This window comes from Muntiacus reevesi, chromosome 4 (genome assembly GCF_963930625.1).
Source record: "Muntiacus reevesi chromosome 4, mMunRee1.1, whole genome shotgun sequence".
In the NCBI taxonomy this organism is placed as follows: domain Eukaryota; kingdom Metazoa; phylum Chordata; class Mammalia; order Artiodactyla; family Cervidae; genus Muntiacus; species Muntiacus reevesi.
The window spans coordinates 152,394,521-152,418,597 of record NC_089252.1 but is presented as its reverse complement, the minus strand read 5'-3'; the positions used below and the strand labels follow the sequence as shown (position 1 = coordinate 152,418,597).

Sequence of the window (24,077 nt, the reverse complement as noted above, 5' to 3'; positions counted from 1 at the left end):
GCCTGAGTCACTATTGCTGTTTCAAATATTACATTGAAGATTAAAGCTAATCCGAAGATTCTTCTGCGAGCCTAAAATGCTCCAGAAAAACTGCAAAACCCTATGTGACTACTCTTCATTTGATCCAAAGTCTATTCAAGTCCTTACTGGGAAAAAAAAAAAATAGAAATTAACATGGCAAATATTATAATATATTAAATAATTTTCCACTTGAACATTATCTGAATACATTTTATGGTAACTTGAAATAAGTTTAGTGATCCTTTCTTTACAAAGGGCCAAAGTGCTTAAATAGATAGCTAAAATTATAGTGCCACCTAGAGGCAAAGAAAATACTGCCAATGATGGCACACAATGCTTTCATATTTTCTAATTGCTACCCAATGTTTAAAAGAAAATTGGGATTTAATTATTTAGCAATTCACTTTCAGATTATATTTACAAGATATAATTTATCATATAAAAGTTAAAACATTACTTCTAATTTTTTTTTACTACTTAATACAGCATCATTTCATTTTCAATGAACATTAGGTAATAAAGGTAATTTTGAAAATCCACAGTACAACAATCTGCAATTTTTGTGTCCTGAATTTATTAATTACTAAAATATATAAAGACAAAACAGGAACCTTCTAGTATTAAAAAAGTCCCAAACATTCTATGATCTTAACAGAATGACCTTTTCATTTCTTTCTGTTCCCTTCCAAACTTGGATTTGTGGACATTTATTTAACAGCAACTAAGTGCTAGGCACTTTTCTAAGCTGCTTTACATACATTAACTCAGAAAATCATCACAATAATCCTAAGAGGTATGTTTATTACCATCCCTGTTTTTATAGAAGTTGAAACTGAAACACACACTCGTAAGGCCCCACTGCTGTAAGTGGCAGAGCCAAGCTTCAAACCAGGAGTTTGTTTCCAGTATCCATGCTTTTAAGCACTATTCTGAAGTGCCACCCCTGTGTAAAAGCTGAATTTAGTGTATACACTCCATTTGTGTTTTACATATACTTTTGAAGGGCAATATTTTCTCACATACATAAAACCTTCGTTTTTAATGCCTACGTGTTTTGCAATCAACTGTTCCATCTCATTTTACTTTAGGTTAGCTAATGCTGGACTTTCAAACTGATTCTTTCTATATATAAAAATGTTACACTAAGCAAATTCACATTGCATATAGTTTTTTTCTTTTGAATTTTATTTCCTTATGTTAATATATCCAAAATGGTTTGACTGACTTAAATATGAAAAAGTCCCACATTACTAACATATAATACTCTCTACAGTATTTTAAATTTAAATCATTATGTAATGCTACCAGCAATAAAAGAATGCTCAGATTTTTCCAATCAGTATGTTCCATTTCCTCCCAAATTCAACTGATATAAAGTGGTTATAGAGATTTATGACATGGAATAGTTAAACTAACAAATATTTAGAATTGAAAAAGACACAGTACCCCAATGTTCATTGCGGCACTATTTACAATAGCTAGGACATGGAATCAACCTAGATGTCCATCGGGAGATGAATAGATAACACAGTTGTGGTACATACACACATGGAATATTACTCAGCTATAGAAAAGAATGCACTGGAGTCAGTTCTAATGAGGTGGATGAAACTGGATCCTATTATACAGTGAGGTATGTCAGAAAGAGAAACACAAAGACAGTATATTAACGTACATTTATGGAATTTAGAAAGATGGTGATGATGACCCTATATGCGAGACAGGGAAAGAGACACAGATGTAAAGAACAGACTTTTGGACTCTGTGGGAGAAGGCGAGGATGGGATGATTTGAGAGAATAGCATTGAAACATGTATATTACCATATGTAAAACAGATGACCAGTGCAAGTTCATTGCATGAAGCAGGGCACCCAAAGCCAGTGCTGTGGGGCAATCCAGAGGGATGAAGTGAGGAGGGAGGGGGTTCAAGATGGGGGGGACACACATGTACACCCACGGCTGATTCATGTCAATGTATGGCAAAAACTATCACAATATTATAAAGTAATTATCCTCCAATTAAAATAAATAAATGAATAAATTTAAGACATATTTAAATTTCAGAATGGGTAAAATGTTTTCTTCCTCTAGAAACATTAAAAAGGTGGAGATAATTCTATTAGTTGTTGTTTATGAGGTTGGTGCCATCTTGATTCCTTAAATGAGCCTCAGAAAGAATCAATAACACTCAGTCACTAGTAAGTGTCAGAGCTGGAGTCTGAGCACAGATCTGACTCTAAAAATTTATGTTCTAGATGATAGAACAAAAATTACAAAAAAGTGGGGGGTCAGTATATGTCAAAATAAAGAAACTATATAAAAATGTATTTCAATGTTCATTAAAGATCATTTATTTCATAAAGGGGATATCATACTAATACTACCCTGGGATCAGTTCAGTTCAGCTCAGTTCAGTCGCTCAGTCGTGTCTGACTCTTTGTGACCCCATGGACCTCAGCACGCCAGGCCTCCCTGTCCATCACCAACTCCCAGAGTCCACCCAAACCCATGTCCATTGAGTTGGTGATGCCATCCAACCATCTCATCCTCTGTCGTCCCCTTCCTCTCCTGCCATCAGTCTTTCCCAGTATCAGGGTCTTTTCAAATGAGTCAGCTCTTCCCATCAGGTGGCCAAAGTACTGGAGTTTCAGCTTCAACATCAGTCCTTCCAATGAACACCCAGGACAGATCTCCTTTAGGATGGACTAGCTGGATCTCCTTGCATATCATATTATTAAATAGAGAGAATAACATTTTCCTGAAGTACTGTTCTGATCAATACTTTCAAAAATAGAAAAGAATGGCACTAATAAACAAAATGCTTCATCTCTCTCTCCATCCATATGTTTTCACTACAACTTAGTTTAATCTACATTAAGCAAGGAGTCTGGGGATATAAACATTACTCCAAAAGTTTTTCTTTAATGTTACCTTCTTTAATGCTATCTTGCAGTATGCTCCTAATAGTCCAGAAAGATTTTAAATTTTATAGCACAGATTAAAGGTCATCGAGACATTAGATAATAGAAAAAAACAAAGGCTTTGGAGTCTTAAGTTCAGATCTTGCCACTTACTAGCTATATGTCCTCTTCAAATTCCTACTTCATTGGGATGGTGTGTAATTAAAGGAGATAACAATGATAAAGCTCCTAGAACATGGTAGACACTCAAGAAGTTTTAGCTCCCTTTTCACTTTCCTTTAAAAAGTGGCACACACATGACTATATCAAAGGTATCAGTTTTAAAAGTCATGCTTCATTATTTCCCTCAGACAAACTGTAGCATAACATGAAGCATCAAGATCAAAAGATATCAAAAGGGATAAAGTTGCTTCATCGATGTGAGAACCTCCCTTCTTGACATCAATACCATGGTCTTCCATCAGCTGGTATGAGAGATTACAGGGATGTTTCAAAATCTTCCTATAGCACCCTGGAACATTCAGTTTCAGGGTAGGTATTTTAAATTTGCATGTCTGTAGTCCATCTCTGCTGAGTACTTCCTGGTACCACTGCCCTAATTTGTTTTTCGGGTACTGAATATTGTATCCAAGCACTGGAAGAACCACCTATGCAAGGGAAAGGGGGAAAAAAGGTACATGAAACAGCCTTCAGAAAAATATATGATCATTTCTCTTTTTTTTGGCCACCCTGCACAGCACATGGGATCTTACTTCCTTAACAAAGGATTGAACCCGCACCCCCTGCAGTGGAAGTATGGAGTCTTGAACATTGGACTGCCAGGGAAGTCCATATGCAATCACATTTTACATTTACTTCTATGACTGGGACTTGACAATGTAAAAACACACTCAGAATACAAACATCACAATCGGTCTAAAACAGGCTACTGAATACTACACTATTTTGATTCTTTTTAATGCTGCCAGGCAAAAAGAAGAGCTAACTGAAATCAAGAAGGACTCTTAGTTAACAAGGTAACCAACTCAAGTCAGATATTATTTGACAAATTGCTGTTAAGGTATAAGAAATGGAACAAGAAGTTGAGGTACATCTAATTACCCAACAGATTTAATCTTTGTGCAGTCACACAATGCTAAAAGCATATTCTTTCTGGAACAAAAAGAATAATCTATACTGCTCCATCACATAAAACTTGACAATTTTACATTTTCCTTGGTTACTTACTAATAAAAACATGAAAGCGCACAAGAAGCTGCAAAATTAATTTCTATTTTCTCAGCTGCTCATGAGTAAACTACATTTTGTGGAGGTTTCCTCCTTTGCTGATGACTTCTAGATATTTTTCCTTTAACTGGAACCAACATGTAGTCAGGAAAAGGCACAAGGTAAAAAACTCAATTACACACAACATGAAAATTTCAAATTCATTATGCTCATTGGAAGAAGCCAGACACAAAAAATCACATATACTTTATGAATCCATTTCCATGGCCTTCTTTCAAAGGCAAAACTATAGGACAGAAAATAGCTGAGTTGGGGCTGGGGCAGGGGTGAGAGGTGACTACAAAGGGTCACAGGAAGTTTGATGTAGACAGGAAACTGTTCTTTATCTTGATTCTTGTGGTGGTCATATGATTGTCTACATTTACCAAAACTCATAGAACTATAAACTAAGAAGTGAATTTTATTATATATAAAGTATATCTGAATAAAAAGTGGTAGAAAAAAGGAGACGGGGAGGAGAAATGGTTAGTATACTATCTTTTCAGCACAATGTCTACATTTAAATCTAAATGATACTAATTTTTAAGCAAGTTTACCTGATGTATCGCATATGTGTTTGCTGATTCCTCTTCTTTGGTTACTAGATGAACCTATTTTTTAAAAACATGATGAAAATACAGATGATTCTCAAATGTTCCAAATTCCCTCAACTTTTCCTAACTCTGTTATGTATAATAAAACTGAATATACTCATACTCAAATAAGATCTTTTTACAGCTTGTTTCTATAGGAGCAGACTACTTAAAAATGAGAATGATTCTGCTTGCTTTAACCCGATAACTGCAGGGGAAACAGACTGGGCCAGCTTATCACTCTGAAGCAACACCTTCACCTCAGTCACCAATCATCTTTTTCTAAATCACAAAGTATTTTTTTTTTATTACACTGAATCAAAAATCTGTTTCCATGAAATCCCCCTCCAACCTCTGTCCCCAACAGGTATCACTACGAGAACTAGTGTTTCTCAAAATGTGTTTCATAGACTAGTAATAATTGTCACACGTACACGAGAAAAAAAAGAAGTGAATGATAAGTTTGAGAAATGTTGCTCTAGGATGCAGAACAAATAATTTTGATTTCTCTGAGACATGAAAGCTCAAAAGTATAAAGGCAGCTACCATCACTCCATGAGGATTAACACAGTCTCATTTTCCTAAAGCATTCACCATATAATGCCTAGATCTTCTCTAAACTTGCTCGCTTTCCCAATTCTCCCTACTCAGATCAATAATATCCCTCCATTTTGGTTTTTCATTTGGGGTTTATTTGTTTGTTTACATGTTAATTACCCAATTTAACTGCTGAATTCAGAAATGGACCTAATACTCTAGATGTGATCTGACCAAAATACATGGGGCTATGATCTCTCTTGCATCATCAATTCCAGCTCTTTGCCTTTCACAAATTCATAACCATTCCTAAAATACTACAATTTAAGCAATTTGTGAAAATACTGAACAAACATTTTCAAGTACAAAACACTGTAGCTCTCTTTAAAGAGCTCCCTCCATGCTGATATCAACTGATGAATTAACCATTCTTTTCTCATATGGCAGCTCCACAAAGATGAATTCACCTGATTTTCTCATTGTGTAATTCACATTTCTCCATCTTACTCACAAAAAAATTATGAGAATCTGCCAAGTCACCTGAAATTAAGCTACATCTGTAGGCCTAGTACCCTTGCCTGGAAAACCCCATGGACGGAGGAGCCTGGTGGGCTGCAGTCCATGGGCCCACTAAGAGTCGGACAAGACTGAGCGACTTCACTTTCACGTTTCACTTTCATGCATTGGAGAAGGAAATGGCAACCCACTCCAGTGTTCTTGCCTGGAGAATCCCAGGGATGGGGGAGCCTGGTGGGCTGCCGTCTATGGGGTTGCACAGAGTCAGACATGACTGAAGCGACTTAGCAGCAGCAGCAGCAGCAGGCCTAGTAATTCTATCAAAAAGGGACTCAGATTAGTTTCCTATAGTTTCCTACAATTTTTAATGTAGATGCACAACACGAAATATTCTACAAATATTAATTTGTCTTTTCCTTTTCTGTATTTTCCATATTTTATGTCCTGAGCCTCCAATTCTTGCCTCTTCTTTTCTCAGTGCTAATTAATAAAGTATAAATAATCGATTTTAAAAATACAGATATCTTTTGCTGCTAATAAAAGGAAACTCTGTAAAATGTGAAAGAGAAAATGTATTCTTTTCTCCTATATCTCCTGAAGGTAAAGCAGACAAAATCCTGATCACAAAAATATCCTTGCAAATGTTATCTGAGATAAAGTCTTATAGACACATGCATTATGAGACACATAGATTATAGCTATATCTTGTCAAAGTAAACTTGAACTTCTGAAAATCTGAATTAGAAATGGCTGACTTACTAAATAATGTGTTGCCAAGAAATTAAAAGGACATGTTTTCTGAAAGGTATTAAAAATGGAAACAACTGACATAGCTCTTCTTCCATTTATATGAGGTAAAATAAAACCTAAGCTGCTGCTAGATTTCTTTTTACGCAGCTTCAGAATCTGTGTCTCAGTTAAATGACCATTCTTAATGAAGCTCCTAGTGATCCCTTTTTTTTTCTCTCAATTTTTCTTAGATTTTATTGTTTGACTGTGCCGGGTCTTACTTATGGCACGCCAAGATCTTCGATCTTGTTGCAGCTAGCAGGATCTTTATTGTGGCATGAGAACTCCTAGTTGCAGTATGTAGAATCTAATTCCCTGACGAGGGATGGAACCCAGGCCCCCTGCCTTGGGAGCACAGGGTCTTAGACCCTGGATCACCAGGGAAGTCCCTCACTTTCTTATCTAAATATTCACAAGCCATTCATTTAATAGAATAGTAAAGCAGATCTCTTTGTTCTGGCTCACTCATCACTCAGCCTTGACTCCTTTTCTGATAGTGTATCTGCAATTTTCTGGGAGCTTCCCTCCCAGTTCTTGATTGTGGTTTGGGTGGGATGGTTGCAGGAAGGAGTTCTTGGAACATAGGCTTTGCCAATCACACACTGCAGTTCACGGTAACTGGTCTGGGGACATGGAATACAAACTAAGCCATTCTGAGACTCAATTCCATGGCTTTGACTGAAACTGTTAGGAAATAAAGGACTTCTTTTCTGAAGAAGAAACAGAATGGATCTAACAGAGAGGAAAGAAGAGCGGAAAGATGAAGAAAATGAGATGGATGACTTAGGACACTGTTTTAGCCCCTTGATACTGCTGTACCTGAATCAATCATGGACTTTCAGTTATGAGGGCCAAGAAATTCTTGTCTGCTTTCCTTAAGTTAGTCTGAGGTAGGCTTCTATCACTTGAAACAAACAAACAACAACAACAAAAAATCCTAACTTATACATCTAAAATTCTGCTGTTAATTTAGATAAATCATCCTTTATGGTAAATTCAGAGTCTATTTTTTCTCCATTTTTGAGAAATAGGACCATGCCCTATCTCCACATGCTGACACTTTTCTATACCCCATGATTTCTCTAGTACAGACCAAGCTGGGCTAGGAATCAGACAACTAGGTCTTCTGAATTCTGCTACCTACACCACTTAACCTGTCTCCTCTCCAGCCTGGGTCTCAATTTTCATTTCTATGAAATGGGAATTAGAAAAGAAGTGTCTAAAATATTTTTCTCCCCTAAAGTTCAATGATTTTATGATGTTATATACAAAAGCACTACTCAAATTCCTTCATTAATTTTTAAAATATATTTTTGAGATATAATTAAGATAATGATGAATAGTCTCCTCTTTTGGCATTACAATGCTATGAAATGAATTTCTTTATGTGATTTACGGAATTCAATTTCATTATTTAGGTCAAATCCACAGAGATTAAAATACCATAAAAATACTAGTTGGAAATACCAATATCCAAAATACCATGGAGGAAATGGAAGGATCAATTTTATAAGACAAATTATATTTCATTAATATAAATGTCTCTAAGATACTGTTAAGAGAGAAAAAGACAAATTGTAAAACCACACTTATATAAAATAAATGACATTTCATATCCTATAGAGCATTATTATAGAAATTTTATTCTTTTTCCTTTTCATAGTTTGACTTTCGAGTCTCAAAATTCTGTATGTTTTTTTCATTGTTAACGAACAATAAAAATCCACTTTCTGTGGATATTTATGGGAAAGCATAGAAAATGGTCTAGAAGGAAATATGCCAAAAGAGATTGATTTTCTGACAGTGGCAAAGGAAATCACAATAAAGTGTTGGCAGGAATGACATCTCCATCTGCACTGTTTTGATTTTGATTTTTAAGGAGCCTGTTCCATGCATTGGGTGGGTGCTCAGTTGTTCAGTCTTATCTGACTCTTTGCAACCCCACCTTCTGTAGCCCACCAGGCTCCTCTGTCCATGCAATTCTCCAGGCAAGAAAACTGGAGTGGGCTGCCATTTCTTCCTCCAGGGGATCTTCCCAACCTGGGGATGGAATCTGTGTCTACTGCATCTCCTGCATTGGCAGGCAGATGCTTTTACCAATGAGCCACTTGGGAAGCCTGATTCAAGAACTGCTTGTGTAATTATCTAAAGAATGTGTTCTTTTAAGGAAGGCTTACTATCTTTATAACTCTCACTTCATACCACTGACCATTTTTATACTTCTATTTAATGGCATGTTAAGTGTCAGCTGTCAGCAGAGTAGAAGCCGATGAGCAAATATAAGTTTTTAAAAAAAAGCACGTTTAGTTTTAAATTTTTTCTAAAATAAGAGTTTCTGAAAATAAGTGCTCCTGGTACATAACTACTCTTGATGAAATGATACTTACTTTACTACTCGGTAATTGCTCATTGTCAACATCTTCATCCAAACAGACCAAGTCACCCTCCACAACTCTTGAGCCGTAAGTTGCAAGTCTGTAAGACACTGCCTCATTCCAGATCTTGCTGCTGTATGCATGAACGTAGAATATGCGCATAGAGTGGGGGAAGGAGAACCACGCCTGGATGCAGCCCTCCTCTGCCATGCCAAAGCGGTGCAGTGACTCTAGCAGTGCTCTCTCCCGAACTTTGAATTCGGGCATCAGTGAAAGGGTGCCTTTAGCATCCTCTGAAACAAAGAGATCAATCAGTTCCTTTCATTCAAATGCCAGTTATTAAGAGCTTTACCACACTCTCTAAATGAATTGAGCTATCCTGGGAACCTGAATATGAAGATGAGGCTCAGCACCAACTATAAACCAGAGCTACATTTGAAGAGGTTTTTTGTTTGTTAAAAATCGTTACTCTTAGTTCATTTACTTTCCCTGCTTTAAAAAGAGCATATTAGTAACTCCAACTTCAAGATGGAGATGAACTAATTTGCAGTTATTTAGAACACTTTTTTAAAAAGCATTATATAAGTCCCTGAGCTGAGATTTTAAAGAGCTATTATGGACATTTTACAGAATTATTTGAATAAGAAAGGGTTGACATCTGGATCCTTCAAGTATACCATTCAGTCATTCTACTATTCAGCATGCTTTTTAAAATTTGATTACTGGACTCCATGGCAAAGCTGCTTATTCAGGTAGGGCCTTGGAGTAAGCGTTTTAACAAATGCACCAGGTTTCTTGCACACACTAAAGTTTAACAATCACTGCCATAAGGAAATTATTTTCTCAGGACCCCACAATAGATGTAATTTTGAACTTTGTTTTAGTATTACTTAGATTATTCATAACAATGTGAAATGCTCATATGGTTTACAGATTTGGGAGTGGCATAAAATATTTTTCACCTATTAAACATTATATATATAATATGTACATAATTAAAAATAATGGAGATATTAGAAACTGATGTCCTTTATTTCTATGCAAGTGAAATTTAATATGCACATATATGTTGATCATATATTTAATGAATCTAAAATCTTATGGTTGCGGTTACTACTTACATACACATAATATTTATTCGGTATTCAGAATAAGCCAGGCACTATTTTAAGAGCATTAAATCTATTATTTTATTTAAATATTAACAGTCTTTTAGGTATCATTATTAGCTTCAATTTGCAGATGAAGAAACTAAAACAATGAGGCTAAATCACTTGCATGAGACTATATGCTGGGAAGTACTAAAGTTGATTATTAAACCCATGTAGACTAACTCTAGAACCACACTCATAACAAATTTTTTTTAGTGCTTCTCATTAAGTATTCTACATATACTGAGCTAAAGTTTTCAAAATTAGCAATCAGGGCTAAATGGAGACTAGATCAAAAACAATGCACAAAGTATCAGATGTAACAAATGTACTTTTACTTAGTTTATTTTTCAGTCTCCAGATTGCAGTGAATTATACTTCTATCAATGCCAGTTTAGAATTGGGAACTCTATCTTTTTTGAGGACTTAGGCCAAGAAAAACTCATAAAGCATCTTTCCCCTCACCCAACCCCGAAGCAAGAGTTATACAAAAGTCCCATAAAAATGGAGTACCTAGGGCACATAATAAAAATGCTTAATATATAATATATTACAGTCTATTTCTTATCACATTTATGTTGTAATGAATGCTATCCTGATGATATAACACTTGTATATCTGCCTAGCTATACATGAGGTAAAAAAACTTTTAAAGTACCAGTCTGAAGAAAATATTTCTTTGCTCTATTTACAGGATCATCCAAATCTTCTGGTGTAAAAAACAATTTTACAGCCTTCACCTTTAAAGACCAAACAAGCAAATATGTGTTAGACGAAAATGACAAATTACTTACTTAAAAAAAAAAAGGATAGAATAGGCATTTAACATGATATTTGACATGGCAATTCTATCTTTAAGCATTCATAAGCTAAACAATTTAGAATTAACCTCCAGTGCAAGGCAACCTAATACACAGATTTAAAATCTTATGGACTGGAAAAGTGGTCGACACAACTTCCATAGATCTTATTCTGTCATTTTTTGCCTCTATCATAGAAGTAAGAACACATATTAACTGGTGACATAAAACTCAGGCTGATCCAACACACACAACAAAAAAAGGGGAGAGAACAAGCATAGGCAAGTGGCAACCCACTAATTTCATTTGTGTTCTCAAGTTTCAGAACTCTTTGTCTTTGGTCTTAAAAATAAATTTTTTAAAAATAAATGTAAATAAAAGTTTTAAAAATTCCCAACTTTAATATTTTCTTTTAAAACATAAACAGATTAAAAGATGTTCCTTTTTAAAAAAAAGATATCTACTAGTTCCTATATTTTATCACTGTTTCCAGAGAAGGTGATGGCACCCCACTCCAGTACTCTTGCCTGGAAAATCCCATGGACGGAGGAGCCTGGTAGGCTGCAGTCCATGGGGTCGCGAAGAGTCAGACATGACTGAGCGACTTCCCTTTCACTTTTCACTTTCATGCATTGGAGAAGGAAATGGCAACCCACTCCTGTGTTCTTGCCTGGAGAATCCCAGGGATGGGGTCGCAGAGAGTTGGACTTGACTGAAGTGACTTAGCAGCCAGTACTACAACTTATTTCTGAGTATGCATCTTAGAGTAGGAAAGGATCTTAAAACAGGGCATTCAGTCTAGCCTCCAACTCATTCTTCTTTTACACTATTCATTCATTCAAACAGATATTATTCAGCATCTGCTTTGCTAAATAGTGATATCATGAACATAGTGGCTGCTCAATAAACATGATGTAATGTACAGTACACATATATGGGGGTATACATGCATTTATATGCTGGGTTAAGAAAGCAATGAGCTGGCTCATGTAGTAAGTTCATCTGACAAAACAGTTAAGTTCATATCTTTTCAGAATCCATACCGTTTCACTCTTCAGCAAAGCCAATCCAATTTGGTCTGTGTGAACTTTCCTTCCCATCCCAAATCTCTGTGGTCCATAGTAATTCACAAACCCTTTATTCTATAAACACACAAAAAATCAGTTAACTAAAAATATATTACTATAGACTCATGTCTGTGTCCTCCCAAAAGTCACATGTTGAAACCCTAACCTCCAGTGTGATGGTATCTGGAGGTGGGGACTTGAAGAGATAATTAGATCATGAGGATAGCGGCTTCATGAAGAGGATAAGAACTCTTTATAAGAAAAGGTGGCGGAGCTAGCCAACTCTCTTTCTACCACATGTGAATACAATAGGAAGACCAGGCAGGTATCCTGATCTCAGGCTTCTAGTCTCCAGAATTATGCTAAGTATTTTTCTCTTGTTTAAAAATCACCTTGCCTATGGTTCTTTGTTACAGTCTCAAACTAATATAAATAAATACAATTATTGTGTCAAAATATGTAACCAAGTCTTTGTCTTTATTGTAATAAAAGAACCCTGTAATTGGCAATACACACATGGATACCAAGTGGGCTGAGAAACACTATATGGTTAAAGAATACAAAGGAAAAAAATAAATGATTGAAAATTAGAAAATAAGTGAAAAAACTTCAAAAATATGTGACTTTTCATTCCCATTACTGAGGCATTTTCTAGCACGTGGGACTCTTGATGCTAAAATCAGGAAAGTTCTGGGAAAACTGGGATGAATTGGTTACCTAGTACTGTATCTGTTCTGATCCCTGAAGCTCCTTCTGATTTCAGGGATTCGGCTGTCTGCAGATGCTTGAAATATGAAGCAGGTTTATTTTCAAACCCAGCAAGTCCTGGCTTTTCTGTGTATAATGGTTGGTTTTTTGATTATCTCAGTTTCTGAAAGTCTGGGCCAAGACAATGGCACAGCATCACTTCAGTAGGAACAGAAAATTGGTATTTACTACTGCAACCATTGAGGACAAAGGTCGGTGGTTAAACATGTCCTCACAAAGCAAACAGGCCCATATGGTTTCCTGAAAGACAAAAGAGCTCTCTACACTCAATCTATGGGGGGAATATATTAATATATTCATTCAATGATGATTATCGAGCACCAACTTCAGGACTGTTCAATAAATGATGCAAATAAAAGATAATCTGTAATCAGCATGCTACACAAGGAATTGCATCCTGACCTCATGCCACTAAGATCAACTGCAGATAGAATAAGTACCCCCTGTATTAAGTCTCACAGTTAAATACTTTTAACTATTTCAAATTTGGAAAAATAACATTAAACAATATCCTAAAAACACCAGAAGAGTTTTAAGTACCCCTGCCAAGTTATTCAGGGTTGATTACAATAAAATGTTTATAGCAATCTGAGTTATAACCCTTTAAAATAAAACTCCAAAGATTTCTTATTTTCAGGACTTCTCAGCTCGCTTCCCCTCATCATGAGAACTAAAGGACAGTTGGCTAAATCTAAGATTATTCCTATGGAGATTTAAAAATGTATATGAATAGGTACCAAATGAAAGATGGGCAATAAATGACATCAGAGTTCAGAAAGACCCACTCCCTTTTATAAGACACATCTTTCTAATAGTTTAACAGGGGGAAAAGGGGAAAAAAAAAAGAATCTTAGGTAGGTCTAGAGAAAAGGAAAAAATAACTATCTGAGGATTTTAAATATCTTTGAGGAAAATATTTTCCTGACTGTTAGGTATAATAGTGATTAAAATCTGGTTTCTGTTTGTTTTCCTGTTGGAGAGGCATACAACTGTATGAAAAGGTCTTTGTGGTCAGAAACTTGCAGCAGTTTCTCAATGTTAGTTGTGGAGTAGAATCACTTAGGGAGATTTTTTAAAATGCTAATGCCTAAGCTACATCCCCAAATTTTCTTATTCCATTAGTCTGGGAGAAAAAACAGATTATTGAAATTTTAAAAAAACACCCTAGGTTGAGAATTTCTGGTCCAGATCAGGAGTTGGCAAGCTATTTAACTGGCCCACAAATCAAATCTGGCCCTGTAACCACTGTTTTTGTATATAAAGTTTTATTGGAAGACGGCCATGCTCATTCATTTATGTATAGTTCATGGATGCTTCCACACAATAGCACTAGAGGAGCTGCAACAGAGACCATTTGTCTACAAAACACGAACATTTCTTTTCTGGCCCTTCACAGAGAAAAGTTTGCTGGCCCACAGTCTATATGATCAGAATGAAGGCTATGGCTATATGTGCACATTTAGATGCCCAGCAAATATCATTTTAAAACTTACAGTAAGTAATTTTTTTACTGTATGAATAATAAAATGTATATGATCTGCCATTGGCATACATTGAAACAAAATTCAAAATTAGATTGAAAAGAAAAAACATTTTGCAAAGTAATATAAAAACTATTTATCAAAGATTTCTGAAAAGAAATGCTGAACAAAGTCTCCTCCCAAATTAATCTCTCTGCCTGTAAAACTACTCTAAATGGCAGACGCTTAAAAAAAAAAAAACAATCTGTCCTTTTAAACAGATAGATTTTACCTTTCCAACTGGGGGAGTCTATACAATACTTTAATTACACTAAAGCTTTCTTTTTTTCAATACAAAGATAAATACTAAGAAGAAAAATTAAAAATAAGTAAAATAGACTCAATTATCATTTTTTAAAAATAATTATACATACACATAAAAAGAAAATATACAAAAGAAAAAATTTCCCTTCATATCTCAATGTAAATAAAGATTTTCCTAAAATACTCTACAGTGCAGTTTTCTTACCTTAACATTTTCTATTGCCTCCAAAATTCTCTCTCTCAGGTTTGCAGAATCATTTATTTGATTTTTTAAATTTCTGATGACAATATCAAAGTGATTTCCTTTGAGCTGACCAAGTCTAAGGGAATCCTCTACAGACCGAATGTTAAACACATTCATTCTTTTCTTTTCAACTTCTTTTTCAATATTTTTCAACCTATAAATGATAAATCATTTATCATTTAGATTCAGTTAACTCTTACATTTAAAAAATGGTTTGTGTTTAAACTAATGTTAAAAATTATTAAATGTTCAAAATGTTAAAAATGTCAAAAATTAATTTAAAATAAAGTTTAAATGACAGATGGCAGACAACCACTTATACTGGAATACTGAAAACCTGGGGGGATTATTTCAAAAACACACCTTTCATTTATTTCAACAAATGTGCACTAAAAATCCTTTATCATAGAATTATATTAACAGAGTTATTCTAATAACTGGAACACATATTCCTAATGCTATCACTCTTTGTAGCTTCTGACTTCTCCTTAGTTCAAGTGATAGAACCTCTTAGCTGTTCTTTGCTCTTCTGTCCTTAGACTTTGCTCTTTTCCTCCTCAGTTTTTCGCCAATGTTACCAAAAAACCACAAGCGCCAGAGGACTTTCCTAAAATTCTGTTCTGAACACTTCTTTACTCAAATTTTCAGTTCTTCACCAATATTAGATTCCAATTGTCTTATCCTAGCTTTTAAGATCCTATAAGAACTGATGTAAATTTTTTCTTTACATCTATATTTTCTGTAGTCCTTAAAGGAACCATCTGCTTTATCAGGCAGACTGTTTAGCTTACAGGCCCTCCAAAATATCTTCAGATTTTCTGCATCTGCTAAAATCTTACTATTGGCAAAGGGTAATTAAAATTCCATACCCATAAGCCAAATCAAACTACTCTTTCCTCCTAGAAACTAATAAAATATTTTGGTTTTGGTAGTTAAAAAACAGTTTTTAACATCTAACTACCTTTCAACATCTAAAGTCATTCCTTCTTAGTACAGTACACTTCTTGACCACAAAGAAAAAATCATAAACATTTTTCTGCCCCTCATATAAGAACTTAAAAATATCTACCAGAAAATAGGACTTAAATATCTGATGACTAAAGATTAATATATTTTGAATATGTCAAGTTAGGCAGAATTTTAGTCCAATGATTCAACTTTTTTAAACTTTACCCTAAGGAAAGCATCCACAAGGCACAGATTTAAGTGTAATAAAATTAATCACAGTAGTATTTATAGTGAAAATTGGGACAAATTTCTATATCCCAAAATAGGGGAAAGTTAAACAAATTAGTCCATATAATGAATATGACTTTGAAATATTTCATGACAAAAATTTTCATTAAAAATACTATTTTATTTTTATATGTAAAATACAAATTACATATACAGTACGATTTTCACATATATAAAAAAGGCCTCTGTAGCATCTGCATATATCATAGTCTCTGAAAAATGTCTGAAACAGACCAAAATGTTTTTGTGGTTATTTCTGTGTAAGAGAAATTTTAGTGACATTTAATATATTTTTATATTTTTCTAAATCTTCTACAATAAACATGTATTACTTTTATAATAATAAAAGTCTATTTAGAAGATAATTATACAATTAATGCAGAATATGCTGCTCAATAAGCCTATAATCAATTACTATTGATAGTGAGGTTAATATGCTCCCAGCATTATTCTCAGTTTTTAATCTAGTATTTATTTATTTGATGCAATAAGAAAATAAAATTCTATCCTTTAAACATCTTATTACCTCTCTGGTGTCACTTTTCTAACCACCATCGCTTGATAAGTGATGGCTTTCTTGTCTTTAAGTCCTGCATAACTAAAATCCGAAGGAATCACACCAAGTTTGACAGCTAAAAAATCAACTGCTTCAAACATTTCTAGATTTTCTTTTCGTAGGGTAAAAGCTGAAACAAACAAAAAATCCTCAATTACAAAAAAAGGCAGCTAAATACATCATTTACATTCTTAGCAAACTGACAGATCATTATAGTGAATCAAATCATTAATTTAGATGAGTATTTTTTAATCAAAATAGACTCAGTAAAATACAAACCTCGCAGATTTCAGCTCTCGTTTTTAAAATGCTAGTTGGTTCACTAAAGGCTTACAGAAAAAAAAAAATCCACATTCCCAGATTAGGCATTCATATTGGCCCTAATCCACCCTTCCAGTCTGCACTTGGGTTATCTTATATATCCTATAATTGTACCCCAGAGAGCTTGTCACAATCCTTGGATGAACTGCTGTGGACTTGTGTGCATTGAGGTCCCTTGTCTAAAACACACACTCCCTCCATTTATTATTTGCCATATTTCTTTTCATGCTTCAAGATCCAAGGGCCACAGCAATTTTCCCTCAAATTCCTTCCAGGTCCTCAAGGCTGAATGCTCCCAAAGTAGTGATCATGTTTGTTTTATTGACCATTACACCCTCAGGCTAACACATAGTAAGTGTTCAAACATTTGTTGAATAGATGAAAACACGCACGTTACAAGGAGTTGATTACTTAAACCTACATGTCTTCACAAGCTGTCATTATCTACATCATGACACTGAACACCATGCCATAATTTCTCTCTGTAAGTTTATGTACCCCGTAGACTGGGAGTTCCAGGCCAGGAAATCAGTAAATAAAACAGAGCTTGTTGCCTCATGGTAGATCCTTCAAATGTCTATGAGATGAGAAGGTGAGAATGTGATCGCAAAAGTGGAAGGAGGAACAAGCCCAGTAATAATTACCACCAAGCACTACCCCCCACCCCCGCCAACTTGTCAGCCTATATAACCTGCCAACATTGACAGTAAGAAAATATCTCAGTCCTCGCTGCACCATAAACATATAAGACACTTCAAAGGACTGCCCTCTTCCCTCAGATCATGGAAAGGAAATTCAAAGTATTCTGCAGAATAATCTCTATTTTGTTCAACTCCTGTAACCATCATCAGGAGCTACAAGAGTCTCTCTGAAAAGCACCCTAAGAAAAATGAACGTTTAACATAAGCCTGACTCAGGAAGTAGAAGGGTATGAAATCTATCTATCTCTGAATAAATGAAATAGCTAAACAAAAGCTTATAATATCTGTTATTTAGAAATCATGTTTAAAACAAAAGAAAAGAAAGATCTATATGTTCTTTATATCTCTCTATGAAGAATCTCTAAAAACATGTAAACAGCAAGTTGCAAAAATATGCAGGGTGTATATTATTTATGAAAAGTTTTTAAAATCTGCAATAATGATTTGATATTTGAACATATTATAAAATGACCACCACAATAAGTCTAGTCAACATTTATCACCACACATAATTACAAATTTTTTTCCTGTGATGACAACTTTTAAGATCTATTTTCTGCAACTTTCAAATATACAATACAATATCATTGACTATAGTCACCATGCTATACAGGCTTCCTGATGGCTCGGTGGTAAAGAATCCACAGGTTTGATTCCTGGGTTGGGAAGATCCCCTGGGGAAGGAAATGGCAACCCAATCCAGTATTCCTGCCTGGGAAATCCCATGGACAGAGGAGTCTGGCGGGCCATAGCCCATGGGGTCCCAAGGAGTAAGACACGACTTAGCAGGCCACAGCCAGATGGATTGCAGGGCTGGAAACGACTTAGAGACAAAACAATAACAATCATGCTGTCTGTACACTATATTCTAGGACTTATTTATTTTATAACTGGGAGTGTGTACCTTTTGACCACCTTCATCGATAAACATAAATTCATATTTTTAAAAATTCATTTTAAATTGCCAATAAGTTAAACACAAGCAAACATAAGCAAAATAAACATAAACAACATAAGCAAAACCTGTTTGAGATTCATAATAATTTATAACAACTATCCTAGTCCTGGAGCCAAAACTTTGAGTAACAATAATGTGAAAAAAAAACTAATAGTATTTTAAATATACCAAACCTATGGAACTAGACAGACATCACTAAAATATCTTAAAAGTTTAGGAACAGCCTGGCTAGGAACTGCAAACTGTGAAAAACAGACCAAGAAAGTGTATTACATAGAGTAAATATCAGAAACTGATGATAACAGGACTCAGAAATCTCTCAACAAGCCCTTTTGATGATTATAATGAATGCAAAATTTCAAGAATCTCTTCTTTAAAAAATGGACAGGGTCAAACGAAGGAACTCCCTGAAAATCTGCAGGATTCTTTCCATCAGCTATGAAGTCTGGCTGTTCTAGATTACAAGGTATTCTCTTCACTTCCCCAAGTACAGCAAACATATTTTCCTTCTCTCCAAATACTTAAGATAACTTTCAAAATATGAAATCAAGATTCACCACCATGAGATTTATTGAACAAAGTAATTCTTTAACTTTATACATTTGTGACTACATTAACTATAAACATGTGTTAATCACACTTTCATCAATAAGGTTAATATTTTACAACTAGTATATTTTGAAAGGCTTATCTTCCATTTCAAAAAGGACCCATATAATGTTTTCAGTATCCCTCTGGACATGTCTATTTAATTCATTTGAAATTACACAGATTTCGCGCAATTTTATCTAAGTTTACCTAAGAAAATGGTAACGATATTAAGTTACCTGTGTATATATCTTTTCTTCCCTGGCATTCACGAAGAGACCTCTTCCAGTGTTTGTGTGCTTTTACCCGAAATCTTACAGTTATCACTACATTTGGATTATCGGCACTGTAATTCAGTTCAGGAAAGGATTTGGTTTCCACTAGATTTCCAAACTTTTTGTTGACAAAATGGTGGACAGCTTTCCTGTGTTCTTTGTTTGTATCAGGTTTAAAGGTAAATTTGGAATTTTCTTTCTTTGCATCCAAATATTTAAAAAAGTCAAATGCTTCCTCTTCAGATACCAAGTGACAAAGTTCTTTATACTCAAGATTTGGTCTTACAACAATTTCACTGTTTTTTCCTACAGTTATTAAAAAAGGAAATTTCTGCCTAATAGCGCTATGCAAGGTAGCCCTCTGGTTCTTGTCAAGGATTCTGCCTAACGAGAATTCAGGAGATGGTCCAATTAGCTCAGTTTGAGAGTCCCACTTCTCTTTTATATCACAGGCAAACTGATTCAGTAATTCATTAGTTTTTTCATCCAACAAGGAGCCTAATACATCAACATTTTCTTCTTCACCTTTGGAAGTTCTATCTCTGACAGTATCTTCCTTTTCTGAACAAGGCACAAAATTGTGGTCATCACTGGAGCTCCCAGCCAAAGTACTGACTTCTTGATTGCTTGTCTCTTCAAAAGATAAAATCTGAAGATCTAGTTTTGCTTTTTTAGCTAAATTATTTGGCTCAGGTAGTACTTTACTAACATTGTAAACAGGTTTGTCACTGGCTTTATTAACTAACTCTCCCTGTTCATCAATCTCAATAACAATGAAGTCACTTGGTGAGCTTTTTATGGTGCCATGAAAACCAACATGATCAGTTATGAAACACAGAGAACTAAATCTGATTCTGAAATCTGTATCCTCTTCCATTCTTGAACAATGCCTACAAAAGAAACAGAGGTGATCAATTACCAGGAAGAAAAAAAATCTGGATAACAAAAAAAGAAATAGGTTTGCAGGATTTATTTAATTCTGCTTCTCTCTCTCCCTTCCAATTCTGAGTCCCCTTAAATAACATTACTAATTTATTTCTATATATCATGTGTATTTTGACTCTCCTTATACCAAGATGGCATGTCTGGTGATTTGCATCTTGACTCTTTACCCACTCCAGGCTTTCATCTATTAAAATTCCAGGATTAAAATGGGTTAGTTTCAAGTTCGCTTTTAAAATGTCATTGGTAGACCAACAAAGAAGAGACTAGAACATACACTTTTTTTTACAATGATTTGTCTGAACTCCATCCCTGAAACCTAAAATTTCCAGTTAATTTCAGAGAATCTGTGACTAGCTACTTATATAAGGAGGGATAGGGGTAGGGGAAAGGCTGAGGAGAAGACAGGAAAAAAACATTCCACACTGACATATAATGACGTTCTAAAAACAATCTGCAGGATTTCCATGGTGGTCCAGTGGTTAAGACTCCAAGCTTTCAATGCTGCGGGCACAGGCTTGACCCCTGGTCAGGGAATCATGCCCAGGGATCTGCTGGGCATGATTCCGAGGCACATGGCCAAAAAAAATAAACCAACATGCAATGTGATTAGGCTTCAAGGAAGCCTTATGGTAACCTTGGACCTTAAAACTTCATGAAAGCTCAGATACAAACTTTTTCAGTTGACCCGTAAGAAAATTACAACCATCTCTCTCTGGCATCAGAGAGAAGACACATTTACAGAGCTTCTTGAAGTAACCTTCACTCTTCGCACAACCCATGGCTACCCCATGGAGTTTCAGGAAAGATAAAATGCCCAAGGAACTGGTACTGCTCCATTCTTTGTGTTCATCACGTTCTCCAGGTAATACATCATCTGGACCTGCATCCTATTTCTACAGTGTACTCTATTCATCTGAACCAATTTAGAAAACCACTTCTACTCCATCCTTTCTGTCATGTGGAACTCACAGAAATTTCCTAATATTCTACTTTCCTAGGAAATAAATAGGATATATTTATTTTTCCTCATCTGTTAATTTCCTACAGTTTCTACATAGACTCCTCAGTTTCTTGCCTGAACTGAAACCTGGCTATTCCCCTCGGGCTGCTTCTTCCGTAGTCCTTCAATGTGACAGCTACTTTTCCTTTCATATCCATCTGGGGACCTGGAGGTTGTAAATATTTTCCTTGTTTGCTACTGCTCCTTCCAAACCACTTCTTCCTCCTCTAGCTCCTCAAATCCCATTTCCTTTGAAGTTCATGCCATCAGGCTGTACTGTTTGCTGCCACCCTCTCTCTGGTCCCAGGACAATTCTTCTTCACTCACTAATGACTTTAATACCTAGCTTAAAACCTACTATCCAGCATCACCTCCACGACATCCGTATGGATGATCCATTTAACATCACCATCCCTCAGTTTCTTAATCTCAACCTCAAACCTTCCACTTTGTCTCGATCTTAGCTTTGATTTTCTCATCACCAAAAGTTGCATCACCTTTAAGCATCTGGCTGTCTGAGTACTCCTACGGCCCTTTCATCACCTCTATTTTAATATGTCCATTCCAGAAATTCTTATACACTGTGAAGGCCTCTCATCTCTGCTTCTATTAGTAGTCCACCATAATCAATTTTCCACATGGTAGCCAGAATGATGATTTAAAAAGGTAAATTAAATCATATCACAACCCCATTTAAACCCTTTAATCACATTTATAATAAAATCCAAATTACCCACCCTGGCTTCCAAAGACTTCTAAGATTCTGAACTCTGTTCTCCAAATTTATCCTGTACCCTTTCCCCATTATCCACTATACTCCAGCTACACTGGTCTTCTTCAGTTCCTTTATGCCAACTGTTCCCCTTAATTAAATCAGTCCCTCTTCAATAATATCCTTAAAGAGATCTTCCTTGACCAATAATCGGAAGAAACCAGCGAGTCACTATTTTTCATAAAATCTTATTTAATTTTCTGCATATCATTTCTATTTAATCATTTTACTTCACTACTTACTATATACCTACTCCAACCAGAATGTTTGTTCTATGAAAGCAAGAACCCTGTCTGCCTTATTCACTGATTATCTCACATTAGAACAGAATCAAGCACATAGTAGGCACACAATCAAAACTGATTATTGAATAAATAAAATGACTAGTACAAAATAAGATCAGTAAGAGTGAAGAAGAAGAAAGAGGGGTCACTTTTGCCTAGAATAATCCGTAAAGCATAATGCAAGAAGTGGCCACATTTTCAAAACAGTTCAGGAGACAGAAATGAGGCAAAGGCATAAGCAAACTATGCAACGTGTTAAGAAAAAACTGAACAGCCCAGATACAGAGCAGGAGGAAAAAGTGTTTTCTAGCACAGTTCTGGAAAATATGGCCGGATTAGTGCCGAACTAGGTAAAACACTTAATGCCCTGTCAGGGGCTTAGAATCCATTGAGTGGTTAATCGATGGCCACTGGAGGTGTCTGAGCAGAAAAATAACACAATCCTAAAAGATGATTTAGTAAGATGACTGATAGTACTGAGCAGGACGAATCTAGTTGAACAGTTAGAGGAGATCGAAAGCAACAAGAGGTGATCAAGAGTTCAGCTGTAGGAAGAAGATATGAAAACATTCTGAGCTAGTGGCACAGGAGAACAATTTGAGAATACAACGACGAGGGAATTACAACCGAGCATCTTAGTAGGAGTGGAACCGTGTGAAGGGCAGCAAGGAATCCACACAAAGTTGAGTTCCCATGCAACAGATGTGTCGATAAGCCTGCCGGGCGGACATGGAGAAGGCAGTTTGGCTGACCCAAGGCTTGGGAATTCGGGTTGTGGCTAAGGGCAGAGTCTAGAAGGATGTTAAAAAAGGACAGTAGCTCCTCCTGTTCCTTCCACCGCCAATGCTCCACCTAATTCACTCCTACTTCCTATTTCTGCCACCAACCGGCAGGACTGTCTCCTGCAGCACAGACTTGAGGCGCTTTCAAAAGCACCCCGACACAGCCATTGGCTCCACGGGCGTCTTCTCCTCCCCCATCCCCGCCTAACTCAAGGCGCGATACTAGCTCACGTCGCGCTCCTCTTGGGGACAGAGGGTCAGGGTCTCAATGCCAATGCTGTCACCGCCCCCTGCACAAGCCCACGTGGCGCCAAGAAGCTCAGCCCGCTCTACCTCAAGTCCGGCTGAAGGGTTTCCTCCGCACCTCGCCGTGCGCATGCCCGGAAGCCATAAAATAGCTAGTCTCCGACAGAGAATATTTAAAGGGACAGGCTCCCACTTAAAGAAGCGCCTTTCTGGGATTTTTCATGCATGGAGCGGCCAGGAGGAAGCACTAAGAGGAAGGGGGCGGAGCCGGGGCGGGGCATGGGCTTGGGGCGGGGCATGGGCAGGAGGGGGCGGGACCTGACGGATTGGGCACGCCCCGGCCCTTCGTAGTACCTGGGTCCTGAGGTCGCTGGCTCAGCCCCACGGCGCCTCGCGCCGGGACAGGTAAGGGGTCCCGGACTTGCGCGCCACCTTCTCCGCGAAGTGTCCGAGGTCTGCGCCCTGGCCTCAGGGTTGTGGAGGGACTGCTCGGAAGGAAAATCGACTTCTCTTCGGCCCAAGTGAGAAAAGTTAGAGGGGAAGTAGGTTGCATGAGCAGCGCCTGCTCCAGGATCAAGAC

General features: G+C 36.3%; 2 protein-coding genes across 7 annotated transcripts in view; one reads left to right on the top strand and one right to left on the bottom strand.

The window, feature by feature from the left end:
- Positions 1-613: 613 nt before the first annotated feature.
- On the bottom strand, positions 614-23,974 carry PUS7L (pseudouridine synthase 7 like). 5 transcript variants are annotated; one of them, XM_065934585.1, is made up of 9 exons: positions 23,852-23,974; positions 19,433-20,358; positions 16,596-16,755; positions 14,795-14,987; positions 12,014-12,112; positions 10,829-10,910; positions 9,032-9,312; positions 4,767-4,820; positions 614-3,590 (listed from the first exon to the last, which is right to left on the bottom strand). In XM_065934585.1, exons 2-9 carry the CDS (start codon positions 20,343-20,345, stop codon positions 3,264-3,266), a joined length of 2,109 nt encoding a protein of 702 aa, XP_065790657.1. In that variant the 5' UTR covers positions 20,346-20,358; positions 23,852-23,974; the 3' UTR covers positions 614-3,263. The 5 variants fall into 5 exon arrangements, with proteins under 5 accessions (XP_065790657.1, XP_065790655.1, XP_065790656.1 ...); XM_065934583.1 differs by lacking the exon at positions 23,852-23,974 and adding an exon at positions 23,585-23,717; XM_065934584.1 differs by lacking the exon at positions 23,852-23,974 and adding an exon at positions 23,097-23,250.
- Positions 23,802-24,077, top strand: part of IRAK4 (interleukin 1 receptor associated kinase 4) — a 25,789-nt gene continuing 25,513 nt past the window's right edge. Inside the window, exon 1 of one of the 2 annotated variants that reach the window (XM_065934586.1) lies at positions 23,802-23,902. The gene's annotated coding sequence lies outside the window, so the exon portion shown is untranslated. Of the gene's footprint in view, positions 24,019-24,077 lie in introns of both variants that reach the window. The other variant, XM_065934587.1, reaches the window with a different exon arrangement.